At 43.8% G+C, this 26,226-nt stretch overlaps 1 protein-coding gene across 1 annotated transcript in view; it reads left to right on the top strand.

Moving 5' to 3' along the window:
- Nucleotides 1–4,968: 4,968 nt before the first annotated feature.
- The window catches only part of SHROOM3 (shroom family member 3), a 60,772-nt gene continuing 39,514 nt past the window's right edge, over nucleotides 4,969–26,226 (top strand). Inside the window, exons 1-3 of the mRNA XM_036256785.1 lie at nucleotides 4,969–5,042; nucleotides 7,944–8,075; nucleotides 26,015–26,146. Of these exons, the coding sequence (XP_036112678.1) occupies nucleotides 4,969–5,042; nucleotides 7,944–8,075; nucleotides 26,015–26,146 (338 nt within the window). The remainder of the gene's footprint in view (nucleotides 5,043–7,943; nucleotides 8,076–26,014; nucleotides 26,147–26,226) is intronic.

Genomic DNA, 26,226 nt, shown 5'->3' on the forward strand with positions numbered 1-26,226 from the left:
TAGAATTATTACCCGTTAGGATTATTATGAGGGCCAAATGGAACAATGTACGAAAGGTGCTTTCAAGCCACAATGTATGATATTAAAAGTAAGGAAGTGTAATAGTTCACTGTGGACGTTTGTATAGTTCTCCAAGGACACTGGAGAGAGAGAGAGTAGGTGAGGGAAGAAAGGCGGAGGCTGAATCTTCTCAGGAAGGCTTCATCGTCCTCTGCTGATAACGGTTTCCCAGAAATCTTGCTTCTCCACTGAGTATTTTCAGTGTTTACAGAAGCTCCAAAGTAAATCCTGCCACAGTGTGAAGTCTTTCCGCTGCTGGAATTGGCTCCCAGGATAGGTACATCCACTTCCATTTCATGACCCAGATTTTGCCTTAAAATTATGGAGAAATTAGACTCTTAGACTCATCTAGTTAGGAAAAAAATAAGACTAATTTACTTTTTCTGGTAGTTCAAATGATGAATGTTCATTGTAAACAATTTGTAAGATATAGAAAAAGAAAACTATCACCCATAATCTTATGACCCAGTAGTAACATTTTAGTATATTTGCTTGCTGGTCATCTGTTTTCATGCATATCTATTTGTCTCATGAGTAGCATAAGTGTGATGTGAAGAAATGACAGGTACGCATGGCTTGGCTGTGGCTAATGGCTAAGAAGAAGGTATTCAAAGCCCCGTTCTCTTCAGAAGCATTTAATGAGGGGGTGGGGTGAAGAGGGTGTGGCCTTTGGCCATACTTTTTCTACTTGTATTTCATTTCACTTTCTTTATGTCTAAAATGAAAATCATCACTGTCTCGGATGATAAGAAAGTTAACTGAATAACTTTTAAAAGCACAGTATCTAGTACATACCATGTGCCCAAAAAATGTAAGTTTCTGTTCTATTGGTAAGGAGGTACCATTTATTGCCAGGCACTATTCTAAGAGCTTTACATATATCAGTTCATTTAAGCTTCACACCTACCCTTTGATGCAGGTGCTGTTATCTAATTCTATGGAGAAGGAAACTGAGGTTCAGCAGCCTGCCCAAGGTCAAACACCTACTGGGGGATAGAGCCTGAATAGGAACCTGAGCAGGGTGGGTGAGTCCAGAATCCATATTGTCCACACGCGTCATACAGCCTGCCACTCATCCGAGCTGAGTTACGGTCAGGCTCTCAATGTTTGAGGAGAGTATCAGACCCCTCCAGTGGTGGAGTTATCATCCGTTTAACTACAAGCCCTTGCATGAAGGCGCTTGGTTTTCTTGTGCACTTGCCTTGGGCTAGCTGATACAGAGTTTAGTGGGTGGAGGGACTGAAGTCAAAAGTAAATCTGAAGCAGATTAAATATTTATTTGGTTAAAAGATTTGACTTTTTCCCTTACCCACCCTCTTCCCGTGTCCACTCAAGGCTGACATACAGGTCACTGGATAAGATCTGGGCATAGTTGAGCTCTGGTTTCAGCAGAAGCAGATGCCGAGTGCCAGCGGCGCCCCGTGCAGGTGGGCTCACCTGGGTAGTTTCAGGGGAACTCGGGGCGAAAGGCAGCAGCAGAGCAGCGGGGGGCACAAGTGGACATGGGTCTGAGACAGATGTACCACTGCGTGTGGCTGAAGCACTACGTACAGCCCTCCTCCAGTTACCAAGGGCCAGCCCGGGACCAGGCGAGAGACAGGAGAGGTTTTGTTGAGCCTGTGATGGAAAGCACCAGATAGGACGCAGGCCTGAGGGAATACAGAACAGCTTCCTAGATGGTCAATGATGATTTGAAAAGCAAAAAAGGAGAGTAATGAAGGGACAGTGACCCAGAGGTTAAGTCTAAATATATAGGTACCAAAAGGTCAGGAACAGAAACAAGGGTTTTTTAAAGAAAGGGCAATTATTGAGAATGTGAAACCCTTGATGAATGCTCAGCCACCAGAAAATGAAGAGCTGCTGGGTTAGCCTAAGAACGGAAATCTATACCCACCGGCATCAGTTCTGAAAACCTCCAGACACTCACGGAGCCGGGGGTCCAGGCTTCCCGCACTCTAGGAGACTGAGGGGACAGGTGCTGGGAGCTTATGGCGATGACACCAGAGACCTGCCAACAGGATGGGGAGATGACAGTGAGTCCGCTTCTTGCACGCTGGATGTGGAGCAGGATAAAAAGTAAAACAAACACGGGAAACCAAGAACACGACTTTTAAAAAGGCAGATTATGAAAACAAATACACATGTACACCCAGCATAACCCCAAAGGAATTTCTCCAAAAGGCTCTGAGGATAAACTTAGCCCACGTATATGCACTTCTGTCTTCTTAATCTCAAAAAGCATCTGGCTCCTTTGAAACAGAAGGTGGCAAAACTGTGCCAGCTGTTGGTCGATGGGTGTGGCCAAAGTCCCCCAACCCTGGTCTTCTGTACCCCATGAAAGTCAGCTGCTGATGAGATGGACCAACAGTTAAGACCTTCTTTCACAAAGCAATTGACTCACAAGCTATACAGAAAGCAACTAAAGAAAAAGGATTCCTACCTTCCCCAAAACATGAATGTATACAGTTTAATGCTTTTGACAGTTTAAAGGCATGGAGCTGCACTTTGGAGCATTACACAATTATTCCCTCTAAAGTCTCCTGTGATTTAGTCAATAAATCTGTATTGTGTGCCTACCATAAGCCACTCACTCTGCTGGATCCTGGGTGTATCGATGGTTAAAAAAAAAAAAAAAATTTTTTTAATCCTCACCTGAGGATATATTTCCATTTATCTTCAGATACAGTGGAGAGGGAGGGAGAGAGACAGACAGAGAAAGAAACATCAGTGTGAGAGAGACACATCAATTGGTTGCCTCCTGCATGACCTCAACCAGGGCCAGGGACCGAACTGCAAAACTAAGGTATGTGCCCTTGACCGGACTCAAACCCACAACTCTTTGGTCATTGGCCTGACGCTCTAACTGCTGAGCCAAATCAGCCAGGGCATAAAAAAACAAAGCCAGCATGGGCCTGGGCCTCACTGAGCTCACTGTCCAGTAGAGGAAGAAGACCATGGCCAGTGCACAATGACATGTAGCCGAAGTGCAGTGAGGGAAAATACCAGATGCCAGGAGACGGACTGTTTGCGATAGATGAGGCGGGCGGTCTCTGAGAAGATGTTTGACCTGGGACCAGAGGCTGAGGAGGAGCCAGCCAAGTGAAGAATTGGGAGGAAGACTCTTCCAGGCAGAGGGAACAGCATGTGTGAAACTGACGAACTTGGAGGGGTTGGAGAGCTCAGGGTGAAGTGAGAGAGCAATATTCACAGGAAGGTAGGCAGAAGCTAGGTCAGTCGAGGTGTCTAGGCCAAGTTGGAAAACTTGGATTTTATCCAAAGTGCAGGCAGCAGCTATGCTAGAACTTTATTAGAGAATGACATCATCCATTTACATTTTTTAAAGCTTATGCTGGCTCCTGGGTATATGCTGAATTGGAGGACAGGACGGGACGTGGCTACTTAGAAGCTGTTCCCTACTGGACAAAACACAACAGAAAGGAAAAGACCACTGATTCTAAAGCCAAGAACTTCCCTAAGGTGGTAACTGTCCATGCCAGGGAAGGACAATTCCTGGCCCCCTTTAATCCCTCCCTGAGGACAAAATAAAACTAAACTCAGTAGAAATCAGGAACTAAAGGAGCTGGGGAGACCACTTTAATAGTGCCAGAGCAGCTCTTGAAGTCTTTCACTCAGCTTCCGTGGTCTTCCCCAAGTTCCGTGGCATCCAAGAGAGCCCCCGGAACAGAATGATCTGGGGCTTTTTCTTCTTGTATTGGCTGAAACTCAGTTCAGAAAGCAGTTAACAGTGCTATTAAAATACCACATAGTAAAGCAGGAGATACGATTATTGGGGCCAGGGAGAAGAGAAAATATGAATGTACTCATATCACAGGAAATAGAAACATGTAGGTCATTGACGTTTTGTTTTGCTTCTCCACTATTTGCGGGTAGAAAGATGATACTGGAATTGTGGATCACAATACTTTATGAGCCCCTGCTAACCCCTCTCAGGTCAGCTTTGATTCCTATTTCATCCTTCATAGTTCATGATCTTGAGACTGGAGAACATCAAGAAACAATATAGAAACAGCCCCCAAAATGTCTCATTAGTTTTGTTAGCAAGTTATGAATTAAATTTATGAATTAAAAGGATGGAAGAAAGGGTACAGGTCTGTTGAACACACACCAGCATGTCATTTATTGGGCAGCTCTCTGTGCCGGGCACCAAGCTGGCCAGCTCGACTCTCTGAGCTTGTAGTAGAAGAGAGGGACCTACGGGGGGGGGGGGGGGGGGGGTCAGAAGAAGGTGTGAATTGCACTTTGAAATGCACATCTACAGCCAGGGTACCACTCTGCTAGCATGGAGGGGTCACCTCACCCTGACCTGTTCCTAGAGAAAACGATGGCCAAACTCAAACCTGCAGGACAAGTGTGGATAAGCCAGGAGAGAGTGGTACCTTTCAGAAATCTGGAAGTAGACCCATAAGGTAGAGGTTTATTTGTGTACTTTTCACTTTGAAGCTGTTTCATTCATTCCAGGGCTTCTACAATGTGTCTTTTGGTATCTTGAAGTAAAAGAAGGTAGCTTTGAGTACCCTTTAAGTAAAAATAAGCTCATTTGGTAACATGTTTAATTAATGGCTCAATCATCACCATTCTGTCCAAACCTGGGTTAGTAACTTCAAGGCTTGTAGAATTTATGACATAAACTGAAAAAAAAAAGTGTAAGACTACTAAACTGGAAAGAAGAGTGAATGGTTGTCAGTGATTTTCATCTCAAATGAGTATGATTCCGTGTGTGGTTTGAGCCAGGATATACAACCTCTCGGTGTCTCAATTTGTTCATCTGGAAAATGCGACTAGAAACATTAGTGCTTGTCTTCCAGAGAGGGTATGAGAATAAATCCTGGCATACGGGAAAACACACACACGCTTTCTTAGGAAAGACTGGACTAGCCTGCGCCCGTCATGGAGCACCGGCTCCTGGTGAGATCAAAGCCTGGCAGCTTGGTCGAGTGCAGTCTCATGAGGCAGGTAGCACGGTAACCTCAGGTGGGTAGGAAAAATGATCTTTTTGGAGACAGCCCAAGTTCAGTATACAGATACAATAACTGGCAAGGGGAGAGAAGGGCAAAGTGAGGTTGCAATTGGGGGTCTCTGGGACAGTAGCCTTCCACCACTGATCCCGGGTCTATTTTCCACCTGGACTCACTGTGGAATTTCTTTTCATCAGAACATCTGGATTTTAAAATGTTTATTTTCCAAATTATTCCAGAAAAAGTTTAAGGCAGAAAAAGAGCCCTCTAGCCTGTTTCTAGTTGGTGTGGTGCATGTAGACAATCCACTCGGGAGCCTCCAGAGCCAGCCCAAGGGCCGCGTATGACTCAGCCTGGGGACTGCAGTCAGCAGCCAGCATCGTGGGCTTCACGAACCCTCTGCTAACCTCAGCAGGTTCCTTGGAGGTGGCAGGTGACGGGGCAACATGTGACCTTGGAGAGCAGTGCCAGGGTGCTGGTGTCCCTTCCCGAGGGTTAATCATATGTTGAAAATCCTTAAACAGATGAGATGATTTCACGTTCCTCATGCTTCTATCCCTCTCCCATTCGCCTGCTGTTCCTGCCAGCCCTTCACTGTGGCTGTGCTGCCTGGACCTTTAGGTCCTTGGTGCAGCCCAGCAAGGGGGCGTGGGCAAGGGGAGGACAGGGCTCAGCCGTCCTGCACAGAGGACGGAGCCAACAGTTGTGGTCCAGGCCAAAAACGAGGAAGTTATTAAATGCGGCAAAGGTTTTGTGAACACTCAGGCCTGGTCTTTGCTGTCCTCCAGCAGACAGGAGGGTCTAGCGGTTCCCAGCCTGTGGGTCGCAACCCCTTTGGGGGTCGAACGACCCTTTCACAGGGGTCGCCTAAGAAATAACAGTAGCAAAGTTACAGTTAGGAAGAAGCAACAAAAATGATTTTATGGTTGGGGGTCACCACAACATGAGGAGCTGTATCGAAGGGTCGCGGCATCAGGAAGGTTGAGAACCACTGGAGGCTCGGAAAGGACAGCTTGCTGCCGGACGGATGATACCAACAGGAGGTCTTGGTGGGCTGTTATATTCGTGGGAGCTTGACATTCACGCATTTGGTGGGGAGATACCTCTGAATCTACTTTGCATCCCCGCTTAAGACAGATGCCATTGGGGTTGGTGCTTCTACGGGTTGTCTGAGGAATCCTATTGGAGACCGCTCGATGAAGTCTGCAAAAAGACTTTGACAATCTTCATTCTTCAGCTAAGGCTCTTCTACTCTTACTTCCAGCACAAATTAGGCCTTTTTAGGTGTGTCTGTTTTCTATAACATCTTAGCTGAAAGGAGCTCTAAAATGAAGGCACTGGAGTAAGACACGGCACAGGCCACATGTAGGCTGCATGGTAGAAGCTGATCGACATGGTCTGGAAACTCGCTAGCAGCCCTGCGAGGCAGGTGTGACAGCGGCTGATGTGCCGAGTGCTGAGTAAGCGCCAGGCTCTACTCCAAGTGCCATGGTCCCTGCATCAGTTTATGTTCCTCAGCAGCCCTGTGGCAGTGGTTATTCTGTTACACCCACTCAGAGATGAGACAACCGAGGTACAGAGAGGACAGAGCCACAGACCTGGCCAGTGGGTAGAGCCAGGACTACGACTCAGACAGATCAGCTGACTCTGGAGCTGGGCCGCTCACCGTAGTGCCCCTGCCTCTTGTCTCCATGGTACAGATGGAGTCTGAGGCTCAGGGTGTACCTGCCCAGGGTCATTTCATTCATAAGGAAAAGAACCTCAACCAAGTCTTCAGACTTCAAGTTTAGGTTTATGTTGAAAATATTCAAAGCCAGGAATCCTCAATTTGGTGAGAAAAGGGATGTACAGAAGGAGGTGACAGTGCTTAGGTATAATCCAGGTGAAGATGGAACTGGAGCTGGCAATGGAAACTCCTCGAAGACTCCGCGTCATCTCCCTCCACATCCTGAAATGACAGAATCAGTACCCCTCAGGGAGCCCAGCCCCTTCGGCCCAGGCCTGTGCAGAGGAGACAGCACGTGTTTGCACCTCTCAGATTCTTGCTTCCCTGAGACATGAGAGGCAAACCGGTCAGCCCTCGGAGGCGTTGCAAGCCCACCGCTGGTGCCCAACAAAGTGGAATGTGGCAAACCCACTTCCGGGCCCATTGCAGGGGCGGCCTGATCAAGAGGGGGCCTTAGGGTTGCAGTCAGGGCATCTGGAAATTCCACAGCCAAGACTCTCCTAAGGAGAAGAAATATGCCCGTTCCCATGGCAGAAGGCATTGGCCACATGGGGCTTAACATTTTTCTCTGACTCCCTGGGAGCATGGGGGAGACGGGTTACGGAGCCGGTGTTAGGGCCCGGGGTGGGGGCTGGATTTCGGTGGACACACAGGCTTGCCTGCGGTGCGGTGGAATCCCAACAATCTGAACCAGCTGGGCTCAGGATCCGGCCTGTGCTCTGAGCTGCCGCCCACTGGACAGACGGGCAGCTCCGCGGGCAGTCGCTCTACTGAGAAGTGAGGCAGCAGGGACTTGTTTCCAGGGAACGACCTCTCCTGACACTTTGCTTCAGTGAGTCCGGTTTTTCACTTCCCGACGGACGCTGAATTACAGGGGAGTTCACCTTCATAACAGTGACTCTTCCCTCCCGCTCGGTTGGGAAATCTAGAATTCTGAGATTGGAAGTGCACGTCCTGGCTTCACAGAAACACACGGGAAGGGATGGAGACCTCCGTGGCAGATGTGCCTGGCTGGGGCAGACAGCTTGCATGGGGCAGGCTTAGAACTCCGGTCTTTGCTGTGTTGCTTTGCTCTAACTCTGCGTTAATTTCCACACGTTAGGCTCCTTGTTAGGTTCATCTGTGCCCCTGCCCACGAACACCGGCATGCTCAACTTTCTGTTTTCCTATTGCTTTGCCAGAGATGCATGTGCAGACCCGGGCCTTGCAGACACTGGCACCTCTGACCCCGTCAGTCCAGAGCACCTCACCTCTGATCCCCAGCACCGGAAAGCAGCGTGGTCAGGAGGAGCTAAGCTTCGGCTGAAGCACAGGTAGGAGGCGCAGAGGTCTGCACCAAGCGGTTCAAAAAAGATGCTGGAAGAGGGAATTGGGGGCAAGCCTGGTGAGAAGGGTAAGGAGAGGCCAAGCAAGGTCAAAAGCTCAGAGTTCAGAAGGATAATATCATAATGGCAGTTTTCAAATTAGGTTCTGGAGAACCCAAAAGTGTCCCTCAAATCATATAACTCAAATATCTTTTAAAAATATATACTCACAATTGTTTTAAAACTGTAATTAAAAGCGCTCAAGCCCTGGCCAGTTTGGCTCAGCGGTTAGAGCGTCGGCCTGCAGTCCGGAGAGACCCGGGTTCGGTTCCCGCTAAGGGCACGTACTTTGGTTGCAGTTTGTCCCCGACCCTGGTTGGTCGTGCGGGTGGCAGCCACTCGATGTGTCCCTCACGTCGATGTTTCTCTCTCTCTCCTTTCCTCTCTCTCCCTCCCTCTCTATCTGTACAAAAAATGGAAAAATATCCTCGGGTGAGGATAAAAAAATTAAAAAATAAAAAATAAAAAAATAAAAGCGCTCAAAGTAATATACCAACATTTTGTACTTTGGAAATGTCAAATTATGCAGCAAGATTAATTCATCCTTGAACTGATATTCATTTAAAACTTTTCTTGTCTCTAACTGAAGAATGTCCTGAGATTACTAAATTAGAATAGAAATTTGCAGCTCCTTATCTGTGCTGCTACGTGCCAGGTGGTGAGCCAGGGCTTTGCATATCGCATCAAATTCTCACACCAGTCCTGTGAGGTTTGCACTAGGATGCTTCTAGGAAGTGGCGGATTCAAATTCAGACACTTCGATCGAGCTCTTAGCAACTACACTCTAGGGCCCCAACAATCCCTATAACAGAACCTACGTCATAGGACGACCATGGGAACTTAATGAGCACTTAGCACAGAGCCCACTCATAGGAAATGAGAACTAAATGTTAGGTAAAATAAATATTAGGTGGTATAATGTTGTGGCTATCATCCTCATCTTCATTTTCATCATTATCATGGGAGTCTGAGCCGGCATGAAAGGCAGTATAATGTAGTGAGTAAGATGTGGTCTGTGGCATCAAACGACCTAGAATTTGTATGGTGACTCTGCCACTCACTGGGTAACTGCAGGCACCTTCCTTAAGTTCTCACAGTTTCCAGTCTGTGAATGAGTTTTGTACCTCACCACAGGGCTGCCAGAAGTGCTAATCCATGTGAGCACTCACAGTGGTGCCCGGCACATGGTAGCACCCAATAGACATTACTGTTGATGTCAGTTACCCGGATTCCAGTGGGGGGGCCTTTCATGTAGATATGTGAATTTGCATTTTAAGCAAGTTAACATTGTAAATCTTGTGTTTGATCCTCATGTTTCCTTAGTCTCCTAATCTGTTATTTCCTCAGTCTTTCCTTGCCTTTCATCACCTTGACACTTTTGAAGAGTGAGGGCCAGTTATTTTGTAGAATGCCTTTTAATTTGGTTTGTGTGGTATTGTCCCATGATTAGACTGAAGTTATTCATTTTTGGCAAGAATACCACAGAGGCCTGACCAGTTTGACTCATAGGTTAGAGCGTCAACCCGCAGACCAAAGAGTCATGGTTTCGATTCTGGTCAAGGGCACGTACCTCAGATATGGTTTTATCTCCGGCCCTGGTCAGGGTTGTGTGGTAGACAATGAATTGATGTGTCTGTCTCACATCGATGCTTCTCTCTCTCTCTCTCTCTCTCCTCTCTCTCTTCTCTTCTCTTCTCTTCTCTTCTCTTCTCTTCTCTTCTCTTCTCTTCCCTCCCTTCCTCCTTCCCACTTTATCTGAAAATCAATGGAAAAATATCCTCGGTTGAGGATTAAAAAAAAGAATACCAAAGAAGTGGTATGTCCCTCTTCATGCAACCTCACAGGGATTACTTAGTGTTGATATGTTTTATTACTGGTGGTATTAACCTTGATTACTTTGTTAAGGGGAAGTCTGCCAGGTTTTTCCATTCTAAAGTAAATATTTGTCTCTTAGTAATTAATACATACCTTGGGAGAGAACTTTGAGGCTATGCAAATATCCTGTTTCTCCTCAATCTTTCTCTTATTGATTTTAATATCCATCAGAGGATATTGTCTGCAACAATTATTACTGTAATACTCTAAAGATGATTCTGTATTTCCTTCTACATTTATTCATTGGAATTCTTTCGTAAGGAAGAGCTGTCTCATTCCCCCTCTTATTTACTTATTCAACTATTTATATCAGTAAGGATTCCATCATGTATCAGTCATATTTTGTGGGTTATAATCCAGTACTACTGTTACTTACTGTATTGCTCAGATTGTCCCAGATTTGCTCACTGGGAGTGCTTTCAAGCTGGCTTTGGTCCAATCCTGGTTTGAAGTATGGAAAGGGGTATGATGCTGCTGTCTTGTTCTTCCACGTACAAAGAGCAGGCATGATGGGCTTACCATCTTCTTAGGAGTCTTACAAGTGCTCGGGCGGGAGGTTAGGAGTAGGCGTTGAGCAAGTCTAATTTGTGACTGTCACGGAGCATATACACTGACCTTGGAATTGGAAGTGCTTGAGCCACCTCCTGAGCCAATTCCAAGTCCAATGGGCCACAAGTATATATAATTCCCTTTTCATGGGGAAAAAAAAAAAAGAGCCAGAAAGTATTTCTTACTTATTTATAAGAACAAAACGAAAAACTTCCCTTCCCCCAGGTGTATACAGGAACGAGCCAAACAACCAAGTTCAAGAGAGAGAATCTTAGGCCCTGGCCAGATAGCTCAGTTGGTTAGAGCATTGACGCAAAACACCAAGGCTGCGGGTTCAATCCCCGGGCAGGACACATACAAGAAATAACTAATGAATGCGTAAACAAGTGGAACAACAAATCGATGTTTCTCTCTCTCTCTCTCTCTCAGCAATAAAACAATAATTCTTTAAGTTGTTAAAAAAACAACTTAGTGGCCCAGAACTTATTATTCTCACCGATCCAATCCCATCCTTCTCTGAATTCTCTCGTACCTAATTTAGTAGGACTCCTGTTATCTAACTTACCTTGGCCAAAACTTCTCCCTAAAAAAATCTGTTAAGCCTTAGGCGAGGGTAGTTCAGTGAGTTGGAAAGGAGACAGAATGTTCTAGCTTAAAACTCTAGATTTTCTGAGCCAGTTCTTCCCTCCATGAACTTCTCATCCCTTCCTCGCCTTCCACCACCAGTCACCACCTTACTCTGATAATGGTCTCATCTAATTATTAAGTGCTTAGCCATACATGGTGATGTTGTGTGCTCTGTAAAGTAAATCAAGATGAGTGGATAATCGAAACTCAGGTCTTGACTCCCAATTCAGTCTCAGTGAGCAGTGAGGTTGGTTCAGCTAGCACCTTGCATTTCCCTTGGCAATGAGTTCTGTCTGTGATACTGACTGAGTGTTCTCCGGACGGCGCGGCATAGGAGGCCTTGGTGGATGTCCATATAGAACCCCTGCTTCACTAGCCTCCCAAACTGTGGGAAGCTTAAAGCAATTAGCATACTTTTGCAGACAGTGGCATTTTTGCATGTGGAGGAGGGTGTGGGTTTAGCAGGGAAGATCATTCAAGGAAACTTCCTGATTTGAGTTTGATGCATTTTTATCAGCAGACGATTTTCCTTGCTCCCTCCTCTTCCTGCCCACAAAATGGAATTCTGGCATTTCTAAGCTGCATGCTGTTTTCTAAGATGCTGGTTCTTCTCAGGAAGAATTACTGGGTGTCACCTTCTCTTCTTTCCTCTTCTAGAGCAGGAATTGAACTTTAATTGGCCAGTTTACAGACGTGACTGGGAGTGAGATCCCTCCCACGGGCACAAAGCTTAGGGAGTTTGGGGCGGTCCCTGCTGCCTGGAAGGCCTGGCCGCCCTGGGAGGAGCAGGAAGAGCGGTAGCAGGGTGTAATGGCTCTTTACCCCACTCCTGAACATGACGTGCGGTTGGCCAGAGGGTTGTTATCTGGGATGTTTCTGTTTGCCACAAGGTAAGTCCACTGTTTCGTTAGAATGAGATTTAGCATCTTTCACTGCAGGGTTCTCAACTGACAAGCCTTCCACAAGTGTCTGGTTCATGTTGTGCTATATCTGTTTATAAAGAAAAATAAATAACCAACCTCATGTTAAGGTTAAGCCTGTTTCTCTAAGTTGTCATGAAACTTATTATTTGAGTATCTCATGTAAGCCAGTGTACTATTAATATTTCTGTGGGGGAATTTTCAGTCATTCTCTCTCCTATATATACTGTCATCGTATTTTTTTTTATGATGTGTGTATTTAGAGTGGCTTTTTTAAATCTTTTTATTTTTTATTTATTGATTTTACAAAGAGGAAGGGGGAGAAGAAGAGAAATCTTGATTTGTTGTTCCACTTATTTATGAATTCATTGGTTGATTCTTGTATGTGCCCTGACTGTGTATCGAACCCATAACCTTGGTGTGTCAGGATGACGTTCTAACCAATCGAGCTACCTCCTGGTCAGGGCTAGAATGGCTTTCTATCTCATTCAAATAAGCGATTGCTTTGTGTTGTGTACTCCCCGCTTTCGCTTCCCCATTTCCCTGGGGAATTTCGGAGCAATTCCGTTTCTCACAGGGAAAGCCTACTTACCTAGATAGTAGTAGCCAAGTTCTCTATTCTCATTGCCAACATTAGTGTAAAGAAATGGAAACCGTGAATTTATTCTCAGTTTTAAAAGGTCTTCTCTTGCAACTTTGAGTTTATATGAAAGGAATTGTTGATTGTGATCGCCAGTTTTACATTATTTCACTGCGTTACAATTGAAAGTTTAATTCTAGACAATCTTTTCCCTTATTTACAGTAATTTGAGTTCAGCTTTTATCCATACAATCTTGATTCAAAATATTTGTTCAGCGTTATGCTTACGGCCAATGCTTGCTTTTAAGGATGCTTTTACTGAAAAGAAAATTTAACATGGAAAAGAGCAAGTAGCTACGACAGTCATGGTGATCTAGATCTCAAGGTGACTTGAATATTCGTATTATTGTACCTTGTAAAGGGTAAAAAAATATGAACTGCTTATATTATAAAACACATATAGAGAGAGCAGGATCACAGGGCTGGTTTTTCAAGTTTTATTTGGCATTCTTTCATTTGAAAGCAAGAGAGAGCATTCTTGTGAATTTTATTTTCTCCCCAACAGTGTCAGGTTATGTGTGAGTATTGGTGGAGATTAAACTTCTTGTTGTAAAATTTAATACAGACGTGTTGGTAGGTAGGAACTAAAGAGTTGGAGCAAGTGTTCTTCAAGTTTTCAGCTTCTCTGTCTTATAACTCTTCATTGTTCTTTTATTCAGGTTCCAGTATTACCTGAAAGCTTTATTTTTAATGCATAGTTTTTTGCCAGTATGATTTTAAAATACAGATTCTTCTTTAGACCATTGTTTAAGAGTTTCATCTGAAATAACTGCTTTCTGTCCTTTTCTTTGTTGTTGCCTTTAATTTTTTATTTGTGGTCTCTTCCTCTAAATGAAGAGAGAGTGAAACAGAGAAGAGAAAAACACAATATAACACATCAAATTTACTCCAAAAGAGATTGAGTTTCTTTAGTGTCGGAGGTTTGGTGGGGAGCATTCATGTGTCTTGTTTAGCTGGAGTGGTGTTGGGGGAGAAGAGGTCACTACATAAAGATTAGCCTTCTAGCCCTGGCCGGTTTGGCTCAGCGGTTAGAGCGTCAGCCTGCGGTCCTGAGAGACCCGGGTTCGGTTCCCGCTAAGGGCACGTACCTCGGTTGCAGTTTGTCCCCGGCCCTGGTTGGTCGTGCGGGTGGCAGCCACTCGATGTGTCTCTTTCACATCGATGTTTCTCTCTCTCTCTCTGTTCCTCTCTCTCCCTCCCACTCTACCTGAACAAAAAATGGAAAAATGTCCTCGGGTGAGGATAAAAAAAAAAAAAAAAAAAAAAAAAAAAAAAAAAAAGATTAGCCTTCTACCTCGCAGGAAAACCCTTTCGTTTTGGCAAGTAAAATCTAATTTATTCTTTAGCATTGTATAAAAATGAATTAACTTGATTTTGAAATATCTTGGTTGGTATTTGGACTTCTTTGAACCCTCAAAGGACAATATTCTGTGGATTTGCAACTTAAGGAGGTGTGTTTCCAGCGAGAGAGTGGAGTTCCCTCCCCCTGCCCGAGCCCTGCAGCCGCTGAGGGACAGGACGGCCACACACACCCTTCACTACGCCCTCTGAGCGGCTCCCAGTCTGTCCAACAGGAGTCCTTTTGGTAGAGCCCCTGAACAACTTTCCTTTAGGAGGGGGCAGTAATTCAGGGGTACACACAATATTTCTAGCTTCTCTGCAACTGTCTGACCCTTTCTGAGATCCATGAGATTTATGGGTGTCTGCATGTGTCTGTGTGTGCAGATAACAAGCCAGCATGGCAGTGATTCCTCCTAAGTCCTAGCATATAGTCAGTGGCGCGGAAAAGTAGTGGAGAGGAAAATTGTAAGATCATAATATCTGATATCTGAAGAAATCAGCAAAAGCCAGTCCCTCTTTTCTCCAACAAATAAAATGTCTGATTCCAAACTGACAGTTGGAAAGACAGTGTTATTTATTGATGGCGGTCACGCTATTCATTTATGCTATGCTGCTCTGTTGTAAGGGAGTTTGAAAGCCAGTGAAAGACAAAGATGAATGCTGTTCTAGATCAAAGACCTTACAGTGTTTGTATTAACTTCTGCTGTGACTTATATGTAAACGCCGAAGTGTGGGAAGGAGAGTTGACTGTTCTCTGTCTTAGTCAGAGTTGGGAGGAGTATTGAAAGGGGGATATTGAGGAAAAGGACATTTCAACATCATCAACCTCTGGTGACTACGTGAAAGACACCCACCCCCATTGCTCGTCCTTCTCTTTTACGGTAATAGTTTTGTGTGGTTATCAATAAAATGTAATCTTTAAAAAAATGTTTCAGAATGGAGGATAGTAAGGAGATAAATAGTGAAAGAATGAAAGAATGTTGGGACCGTATGGAGGAATGGGGTAAAGTCTTCATAGGAAAGTTTTTGGGTTTTTTTGTTTTGTTTTGTTTTTTACATTTTATGCAAATTTTAGATGTTTGAGTCTTAGGCTATTAGCAGACTTCACTCTTACTTGTGATTCCATTGTCAAAGCCAAAAGTCCCCAGGGCATATTATCAGGATGTGACATTTAAAAAGAACTCTTTCCAGAAAGGATTGTGTGTTGCTATGCAGTTATATTACCTAATGAATACTTTTCTACCCACTGAGCCACTTTTTAAAGACACAGATATTATTGAGGTAATTATAAAAGCCTTGTAAAAGTTTGCTTGTTAGATTTTTCTGTGAATTCAAAAGGTCTGGGGGAGCGCCTCCGAAGCCATAGAAACCAGACAGATGCTGAAGGGTGAAAGGGTTTCTCAGAACAATGTCTTTGCCAACTCTGTGTTAAGGGACAATTACTTTTTATTTTTTTTAATTTTGGAAGATGATAGGCTTTTTCACCTCTTTCAGCATTCCTCAGAGCTTTTCTGTTTCCCCTGAACCTGTAGAAAACATATCTCAATATAGAGTGGTTTTTATTCCAGAGCCCTTCTGGATCTGCAAATGCAACAATGCTAGGAACGCAGTTCAGTGTACCTTGACTTACAGTTTTTGCCTGCTGTATGTTATCATCATCAGTATTTAGGGCCCGTCCTTTTCCTGTAAACAGGAAATGCCAAAAAGACACCGTTGTTCAAATATCTATTCTTCTCTACTGACGAAGATGTAACTATAGTCCCATCCAAATAACTGTATGGTAACATTTAATTGGTGATATTGCGTTTGTTTCCTCTTTAAAGTGTGAAAGGGGCAACTTAGCAATAATTATCAAAATTGCAAGTTCATTTTACTTTGAGCCAGCAATTCCACTTCCAGGAGTTTCTGCAGATATGTCAACATAAATAGAAGATAGTGTGTGGGCATGGTTGTTCATTGAAGCATTATTTGTAATAGCAAAACACTGGAAATCAAAGAGCATCTACAAAAAGGGTCTGGTTAAAGGAACATATGCACACAGTAGAATACCAGGAGGCAGCTAAAGGGAAAACAAGATATGAGGAAGCCCTGTAAGTACTGACATAGAATGATCCCTAGTATGTACTTAAGTTAAAAAAAAAAAAAAAGGGTAGAACACCACATGTAGTTCCCTTTGTGAAGGTGGTGAAATGAGATTATATGTTCGTATTTGCTTATATTTGCATGAGAAAACATTGGAGAAGATACACAGGAAATTAACCACAGAGGTTATCTGTAGGGAACAGGAGAAACTGAGGGAGGGGCTAGGAAATGCTCGATGGCGTTGATCTTTTTTTCTTAAGTATGTGAATCAAACCAATGAAAAAAAATACCAGAATATGGGGAAAATATTAAGATTTGATAGATTTTGGTGATCAGCACAAAGATGTTCTTTATATTAATCTGAATATATTTATATATGCTTGAAATGTTTGATAATTTTGAAAATGGATGAGGAAAAATAGGGGGAAATAGTAGCAATACTAAAAAAGATCCTGAAGAAACAGAATTTACAGAATATATTGATATATTGTATTTCCTTTGTCGTTTTCTTTGTTTTGGGCGACGGGTCAGACTAGAACCTTCTAATGGAGGACGTGGCCTTCTATTACAGTATGTGCACCAGACCACTGATAGGTGGGCAGGCAGGTGTGGGTTAGAAAATACGATGTTTTATTTGGTAGCACTGATAGTTGAGTATATTTTGTATTCTTGTACATTAGACTTATGCCCAGTTGATAAGTGGTATGGTTTAATAACATTAGTGCTCCCAGAAGAGCCCAAAATCTCAGGCATAACAGCTCATCAAAGAACAGCATCAACAAAATAATTAACTCTAGCTCTTAGAATTGTTTGTTTTCCATACAATGGTTGTCGCTTTCTCCATTTATCCAAAGCATACTAATCCTTCAAGGTCATTAAAATCCCACTCTACTACCAAGCCTTTTGGCTAACTTCAGACCCCATTACTGATCACCAGCAGCACCAGCTTTTTTGGTGCTTGTATCCTGAATGCCTCCATAGCCTTCGTGGCCCAATATGATCTGATGACTTGCCCTACTATCTGGTCTTCACTCGCAAGGTGTTGGCCACACTGTCCTGCTTTTTAAAATTTATTTTAATGTCCTGCTTCTTGAAAACCCCCAATTCACTCTCACCTTAAGGCTTTTGCATTCATCATTTCCTCTGTGTTAAATTCTCTGTCCCCAGTTCTTTACCTGGTTGACCATTTCTTATTATTTAGACCTTGGGTTCAAATGTACTCCTCAAAGAGGCTGTCCCTAATCCAAACCAATACCCTCAATCACACACTCACATTACCCAGTTGTAGTTCCTTTAGAGCCCTTATAACTGCATGAAAATATCCTGTTTATTTGCTTTCTTGTTTATTGCCCATCTTCCTGCTCTGCCCACCCCACCTCATCATGCTGCTCATTGCTTAGAAATTAAGAGCACAGGCTCTGGGGACAGATGCCTGCATTTAAATTTCAGCTCTGATTCCCACTGCTCTTGTGACTGGACAAGTTATTTAATCTTTCTTATTTTCCTCATTTTCTCACTAATAGTCCTGTATCATATAGATAGTATAAAGATCAAGTGTCTAGCATGGTGCTTATTACTTAGTAGGTACTCAAATAATTTTTGAATAAATAATACATTGATTCTGTTTAGTACTTTTTCTTGCATCTAACACTCCACAAGATCATCTGTGTCCTGCTAGAGCTACAACTATAATTCTGTAAGTGGAAGGCATATAGTAGGTGATCAGTGAATACTGCTTGAAATACCTGAACTGCTTTATAGAAGATTTCACAGAAGTATGCTTTGCATTCCTGAATCTCTCTGTGTTAGAGTATAATCATCGAAGAAGGACATCATGTCACTGGCTAGTTCCAGTTTCATCCCACGCAGTAAAGCTTCCTTGTCTGTGGTTAGGAATGCAACAAAAGGGTTTTGTTTGAATTACACCCACAAGCAAAACTTAGTTTGCTCAATCTAAAAATTAAATCATCTTCTGACTAAATCATCTGCTGACTCTTATTAATATGTTCATGATGTCACGTACTTTTTGAAAATATTTCTTTATCTTCTTAAAGATCAAAGTGATCCCAAAATGTAAAAAAGCATTCTGTGCTCTTTAGGAATGCTTATTAAATTATTTGCATTACTGAAAAAGTCAATAAACAGCTGTTTGACTTTTTTTGGGTATCTCAAAATACATGAAGTAGATTTTTAAAATGAGAGGCCATTTTAAAAATACTTTGTTTCTTAATGGGTAAGACATGTACATGGTACACAATTCAAAAGTTACAAAAGGAACTTTGGTGAAAAAAAGCAGTCATTGTTTCTAGTTTCTCAACTATTCTTACAGAAATATTCTGTTGTTGTTGTTGTTGTTTTTTTAATTATTTTTATTTGAGAGAGAGAGACATGGATTTGTTCCACTTATTTGTACATTCATTGGCTGATTCTTGTTGTATGCGCCCTAACTGGGGATTGAACTCACAACCTTGGCCTAATTGGGAAGACACTCTACCTAACTGAGCTACCAAGCCAGGGTCCAGAAATATTCTTTTTTTCTTTTTTAATTTATTTTTTCCTTTAGTGATTTTTAGAGAAAAAGTAAGAAGGAGAGAGAGATAGAAACATCAATGAGAGAGAACATCGATTGGCCACCTCCTGCATGCCCCCACTGGGAATCAGGCCCACAACATGGGCTTGTGCCCTGACTGGGAATCGAACTGGTGACCTCTTGGTGCAGGGGTTGATGCTCAGCCACTGAGCCACACCAGCCGGACCATAAATATTTTATTTACATTAATAAACATATAGGTGATTATGTATGTTTTCCCCCATATAGTGCAGGGTACAATACACACAGTTCTGTACCTTACTATTGGCATGTAACGATACATTCTGTAGATATTTCCATATCAACATGTATAGAGAGCTATTCCATTTTTTTTTTTTTTTATCCTCACCCCAGGACATTTTTTGATATTTTCTTCAGATAGAGTGGGAGGGGGAGAGAGAGAGAGAAACATCGACGTGAAAGGGACACATCGAGTGGTTGCCACCCACACAACCCAACCAGGGCCAGGGACAAACTGCAACCGAGGTACGTGCCCTTAGCGGGAACCGAACCCCGGTCTCTCGGGACCGCAGGCCGATGCTCTAACCGCTGAGCCAAACAGGCCAGGGCCCATTTTTTAAATAGACATGTAAATATTCCGTTATATAGATGTACCACACTGACTTAACTATCTGCAACTGATGAGCATTGAGGCTGTTTTCATTTGATAGACGTGTTACTAAACATTTGTTGTTGTTAGGTGCTGCCACACTGCTCTTTATTCAGGTTGTACCCACTTATACCCCCGCCCCAGCAAGACAGAATTGGGCTATATTTAGGTCTTTTCCATTGTTTTTTCATTTTATCACTTAACTGTACATTTGGAGGAGTCTTATAAAACAAAGATTAATCTCTGAAGCCGTTTCTCAACATATGTTCTGTGTTGAGAAATACCCAAAAGAAAGGGTGTTGTTTCAGAATCACTGTTCTTAATGTAGTAGATCTGTGATGAAACCTGATAAACCCCACCCCACCCCAGGGCAAACTTACCAACTTCCCAAGTTGGCTTCCTGTCTTGGCATTGCACGCCTTGGGCACTTGTTTTATCTTTAGTAGGACCTTTTTCTTTATGATTTATTATTTTATTTTATTATTTTTTAGTCTTCACCCAAGAATATTTTTCCATTTATCTTCTGATAGAGTGGGAGGGAGGGAGAGGAGAAAGGGAGAGAGAGAGAATCGTTGATGTGAGAGGGACACACGACAGGCTGCCTCCCGCATGACCTGGACCAGGGCTGGGGACCAACCACAACCCAGGTTTGTGCCCTTGACCAGAATCGAACCCACAACTCACTGGTCTTCGGGCCAATGCTCTAACCACTGAGCCAAACCGGGCAGGGCTGACTTATTATTTTTTATAGGAATTACTTCATTTGGTCTCCCTACCAGAATGTAAGCTCCTTAACGGCAGAGACCATATCTTAGTGGCTGTTCTTTAATATCTCAGATCAGTTTCAACTCTTCTAGTCCTCATTTACTTTGTCCCTTGTGCCCCAACCCACCATATCATCCCCTCCACTTTTTTTCCTTTCTAGGCTTCATCATGAAAATAGAGGGCAGCGGGTGTGAAGTCCCTTCGACTGTCTTCCCTTTCATACTCTGAGCATCAGTATCTTACCTGCTCCTTTCTTCTCATCTCAGTAACTGGCTCTCCTCCCACACAAGGTTATATCCCCTTCCCTCCGTGTGGCTCCAGAGTGCCGTCCCCTCCTGCTTCCTCATGAGTCGTAAGGAGCGCCATCCTCTCTGTCCTGTCCCTTCAGCTGTGCGTGTGTTCACCCTGTCTTGTCAACTTGCTCATACTTCTCATTGTTGAAAACAAAACAGCTAGAACAGAACCTTTTCACTCCCTGGCCCTGTAGTCTTCTCGCTACCACCTGTTTCCTTCAGAGCCAGGTTTTTTTTCTTAAATAGCCTTGCTGTCTCCATTTTCTCTTTCATGCACTTCTTAGCCCACATAATCAGGCGTCTGCAAGGGCTCACTAGTTGTCAAATCCTGTGGACATGCGGGTACCCTCGTCAGAATCACCTCTCCGTAGCAGCTGGAGTCGTTGACAGTTCCTCCTCCTTGTTCTTCCCACTAGGAGTCTGTGAGACCCTCATGTTCTTCTAGTTGACCTCCTACTTCTCCTTTTTGGGCTTTTTTCCAGCTCCCCTTTCTTTAAATTGTGACAGTTCTCAGAGACTCATTCATAAACTACTTCCTTTGTCTCCCTGTGCATTCTCCCCAAGCAACATGTCTTTTCTCAAAGGCCTCGTGCTCTGTGACTCCTGCATTTCTGTATGCAGCCCAGATCACAGTCCTTGAGACCCTACTGTGCACCGTACACCTCCGCTGAACACTGCACAGGCAGCTGACGTCTGTATCCCCACTCCGGTCTCCTCCCTCTCTCATCCCCCACTTAATAGTTCTTTATCTAGGTTAATACTACCATTCTAGAAACCTGAAGGCCATCCTTCTTCCTTGACTAGACTCTCCTCCACACCACCTACATCGCTGCAGTCACTAGGCTGGGTGGGCATTTTGCCGCCTCAGTGGCTTTGAGATCTGTCATCTCTTCAAGTTCACTGCCACTGCCTTAGTGCTCATCACTCATTAAGTGATCCTGGCCAATCTACTAGCTGCCAATCTTGTCTCTCTTAAGTTTATACTCTGTTATTGGTGATATCTTCCTGAAACTCAAATTTGAACATGCCCTCCCTGGCTAGTGTTATTGGTGACTTGCAGTTCCACAGGATACTGTCCAGGCGCTAGAGGCATGCTAAGATCTGGCCCCTCCTACCTCTTCTCCTGTACCTGCTGCTCTTCCCCTACTCATCTCTTCTCCGGGCACTATGAGTTGGGTGTACTGTGTGCTTGCACATTTCTAGGCATTTGTCATGCCGTTTCCTCTACCTGGATGTCCTTCCCTTTATTTTCCCACCTACTTCCATGGAGATAAACTCTATGTGACTTAGTTAAAAGTGAAGGCTCCCTGCCCCAAGCACAAAGTGTTGGTACTCCCCGCTCTGAGCATCTTGTTCAGGTCTCTGCAGAACCAGTCACACTATATTTTAGCAGTTTACTTGGCTGTCACTTCTACTACCCTGTGACTTGTTTGAGGCTGATGAAACTTTATTATTCTTTGTATCCCCAGTGCCAGCATAGTGGCTGACATAAAGCAAGTTTCTGGATGTCCCCTGGATGAATGGGAAGGAAACTGAGGAAAGGTCTGGATTGCTTACATGTAAAAGAAAGCCTTGCTATTGTCTTCAAAGCACAAAGAGGAATGTTCTGCACTTAACCTAGGTGAAATAGCTCCATTCGCCTTCATTGTGCTATACACAGTCTCTCTTGACTTCCACGGCTGATTTAGGACTTTCAGCAGTGTCTGATCCTTCATGAAGGAGGTGTACCAATGGACGGGAAGTCTGGGTTGCTACGTCGTACCTCGGGCACCTCCTCTCTCCTTAGAGATGTCAGAGGAGAGGGCTTCTCTGGAACCGCTGGAGTTCAGTAAACCCTCTCACACTTGACCTCCGTGGCTGGAAGAAGGATCTTCATTCTGCAGAGCCTGTGGAGTTGGTCGGGGCCTGTCCATTTCCCTTGGGTGGGAAAAGCTTCCTGGGTCCGTCTGTTTAGCTAGGCATGGCTAGATACCGCTGGGGCTGGCGCGCTGAAGGCGGTCCTGGGGGCACCACGCTCAGGGGCGAGGCTGAGTTCCCGCTTCGCCTGCGTCCATCGGCTTCTCGAGGCCAGTCCCCAGTCATAGGGTCAGCCTCCTGCTACAGAGGGGTCCTGCCAAATGTGGGGCAGGACAATGGCAGTTTGTCCTTTCTCCTGTGTCATTTGGACCCATATGAAATGTCGCCAGGTACCACAAGAAAAAAAAGACTCATTATTTTTTCATTAAGTTCTGGGCCTTTCCTGTATAATTAACAGTGACACTAATTAAGTACCTGAACTCATTTGTAATTGGGTTTGAACCCAGACTCAGGGCTCTGAGATTTGGGCCAGTGCCAGAGGGGCCTGGGGCACCAGGAAGGATCTCAAATCACTGAACGGAACTGAACGATAAAGCAGGAATCTGAGTCACTGAGGAACTGGTTGAAGAACCTAGCTTCTGGGGAGCTGGGTGTCCAAGGTCACAGTAGGGTTTGCAGCAAGGATGCCAAACTACTAAAACTCTGAGCCATTAACTAGAGCTCCTGCTTCCCCCTCTGAGAACAGGACTGATTCAGCGGTGGGGCCGTGCGGAACCTGAGTGTGGCTTACCTGGGACCTGTCGTGAGGACGGGACAGTTATGGGGGCAAGAAGACAGACAGGTTGTAACATATTGGCTCTCGTTGTTGGTCTCTTGGTTTTGCATCTTATATCCTCTCTTTAGCTCGGCTATGGGATGATTTCCTTCCGTTCCTTCCTAGTTTCCAGGTGAGCAAGGTCTACCCCCTCTTGGCCTGTGTTTACCTCCCTGACTAGAAGTGACAGCCACTGCCCAGCAGCTGCCTGCTTCACAGGCATGGCCAGGGTCCTTCAGGCTGTGACCACAGTCAGTCTTAGACCAGCCTCTGCCACAGTTATGTACTCTCAGCCTCTTACTGGGGAGCTCAGAGCTGGGCGACTCATTGCCACCAACAGTCCCTGCCCATTCCCCTCTCTTCCTGCGCTCACCCAGCTGCTTTCTCCCCTTTCTGTCCTGCATTTGAGGTCTCCGATGGGCTTGGTCTCCTTAGCCTCTCTCGTCTTTATCAGCTGATTAATGATGAACGACTGAGGATAATTATACTCAACATTTATTGAGCTCTTCCTAGGGGACAAGTATATTATCTCATTTTAATATAAAAAAAAAAAAAACACTCTGCCTTTTACTGGTGAGGAAACTCAGAGTAGTTAAGAGTGTAGACCCTTTTAATTCAATAAATATTTATTAACTGACTGCTGAAAATCTTATGTGTCTATATCCCTTGTGTCACACAAAACCATTTTCCTATCACTATAACCTCTTCAGAGAGTTTAAATATATGCTTTTTAAAAATCATCTCTCTTGGTAAGTCCTTCATTGTCTTTCTTATTTTATTTCAGATTAAAATGAGGTTAACCCAGCCTCTTTGATTAATGTCTTCCTTTTTTAGGTAAATGGAGGCTTCTGGTGGAGAAGTGACTTACATAGGGTCATGCAGCAGGCTAATAACACATTCAGGGTGAGCCCAAGTCTCCTGACACTGGGCTAGTAGTATTCTGATGTACTTGACACTTGAAATTTTTATTGGCATCAGGGGAATGATTTCTCATTTATATTATAAAAGCCAATTTATTTTTTTACAGAAAAGTAATAGATGGACATACAGCTTTATCTTCAACAGATCAAAGTGGATTCATGGATCCCCCTAAGTGTTTCTAAACTGAAGAAAAAATTCCCCTGTCATCTTACAGTTAAAAAATTTTCAGTATGAAATGCCTGGTAGCTCACCTCACTTTTTTGCCAAAAATAAAGCCCAGCAACTCTCCGGTCTCTGACCTTCTTTAGTAGTGTAACCCTCCTTCCCAAATCCATGCTTCAGTCTTGCGGTCTGAGGGGCACCCACGTTTTCCTGTTGGCTTTGTCCATTCTTTGTGTTATAAGGACAGAATGTTTAAAAGCTGAAGTCATTGACTTGCAAAATGAGAAACTATTTTGGAGAGCATCTTGTTGTTTATACTGCTCTTGTAGCTTGGAACAGTGTTGCCACTGAGGTAGCTGCTGGTTTTATGTAGTTCTTTCCAAGAAATTAAAATAATAGCATTTATCCAGTATCAGGCTATATGACAAAGGACTTAAAAGTCCCCAGGAAGCTTTTTGCCTTGGGAGGTGGGGAAGTATTGTTGCTCCTGTTTTTTTTTTTGTATTGATAAGCCGAGGCCAAGGAAGACCAAAGCAACTTTGTGTGCTTTAAATTAAGCATGTAACGTTAACATGTAGGAAATCTAGGCAAAAGTTATGTGGGAATTCTCTTCCCCCAGCTTTATTGAGATATAGTTGATACCTTGGGCAAGTTTAAGGTGTACAGTGTGTTGATTTGATATATTTATAAACTGCAAAATGACCACCATAGGATTAACTACTGCCTCCATCCCCTCACATAGTTGCCATTTCTTTTTTGTGGTGAGAACACTTAAGATCTATATTCTCTTAGCAACATTCCAAAATATAATATAGTATTATTAGCTATAATCCCATACTATCCATTATATCCTCAGAATTTGTTAATCTTTTTTTTTTTTATTCTCACCCGAGGACATTTTTTCTTTTTTTTGTTGTTGTTCAGATAGAGTGAAAGGGAAAGAGAGGAAGAGAGAGAGAAACATCGACATGAAAGGGACACATCAAGTGGCTGTTACCGGCACGACCCAACCAGGGCCGGGGACAAACTGCAACCGAGATACATGCCCTTAGCGGGAACCGAACCCAGGTCTCTCGGGACCGTAGGCTGATGCTCTAACTGCTGAGCCAAACTGGCCAGGGCTAATTTTTTAACTTAAAATATATTCCCTTTGACCAAAATTTCCCCGTCCCCCATCTTCCCCAAAACCTGGAAACCACCACTCAATTTTCTGAGTTTGTCTCTTTTTTTTCATGTGTCAGTGAGATCATACACTGTTTGTCTTTCTCTCTTTGATTTCCCTTAGGATAATGCCCTCGAGGTCCATTCAGTTTGTTGCAAATGGCAGGATTTTTTTCTTTCTCATGGCTGAATAGTATTCCACTGAATATATATAGTACCCTATATATATATTTTTTCCATTCATCTGTTGATGGACACGTAGGTTGTTCCCATGTCTTGGTTATCGTGAGTAATGCTGCAATGAACACGGGAGTGCAGATAGCTCTATAAGATCCCGATTTCATTTTCTTTGGATATATACCCAGAAGTGGGTTGCTGGATCAAACGGTAGTTCTAATTTTAATTTTTTAAAGAACCTTCCTACTATTTTCCCTAGTGCTGTACCAATTTGCATTCTTACCAACAGTGTCACTAGGGTTTATGTAGGAATTCTTCATGCTAAGTTTGCTGCATTTTTATATTAATTTTAAGTTAAATGAAAATTAAAATATTAATAAAGCAGAGACTAATACTGCTTAGCAAGATAAATAAGCAGTAAAACCTACTTTCCGCTGTTTACTTGATTTTTTTAAAAATCTCAGGAAAAGGATGTAGCAGTCTTTTTCCAGATGCACAAGCCACATTGGCGACGACTCAGCTGAGAATGCCGCTGACGGTGGGGTCCCCCTCCTGTCTCCCCAGGCGCAGCGAACCTGCAGGCCGGCCGCACTCTTGGCATTCAACCAAAATTGGGGAGCACCAACCCAATGCCAGCATGATGCAAATATCTCCGGGCACGATTGGCCCTCCTTGGCCCCAGAGCTACCATTCCAGGTAAGTGGCCCAAGCTGAAACCCAGGGGGTTCTTTTCTTCAAATGTCCTGTTCCCCAAAAGAACATTTTCTTCCGTCTCA

Source organism: Molossus molossus, unplaced genomic scaffold (genome assembly GCF_014108415.1).
Source record: "Molossus molossus isolate mMolMol1 unplaced genomic scaffold, mMolMol1.p scaffold_m16_p_1, whole genome shotgun sequence".
Taxonomy (NCBI): domain Eukaryota; kingdom Metazoa; phylum Chordata; class Mammalia; order Chiroptera; family Molossidae; genus Molossus; species Molossus molossus.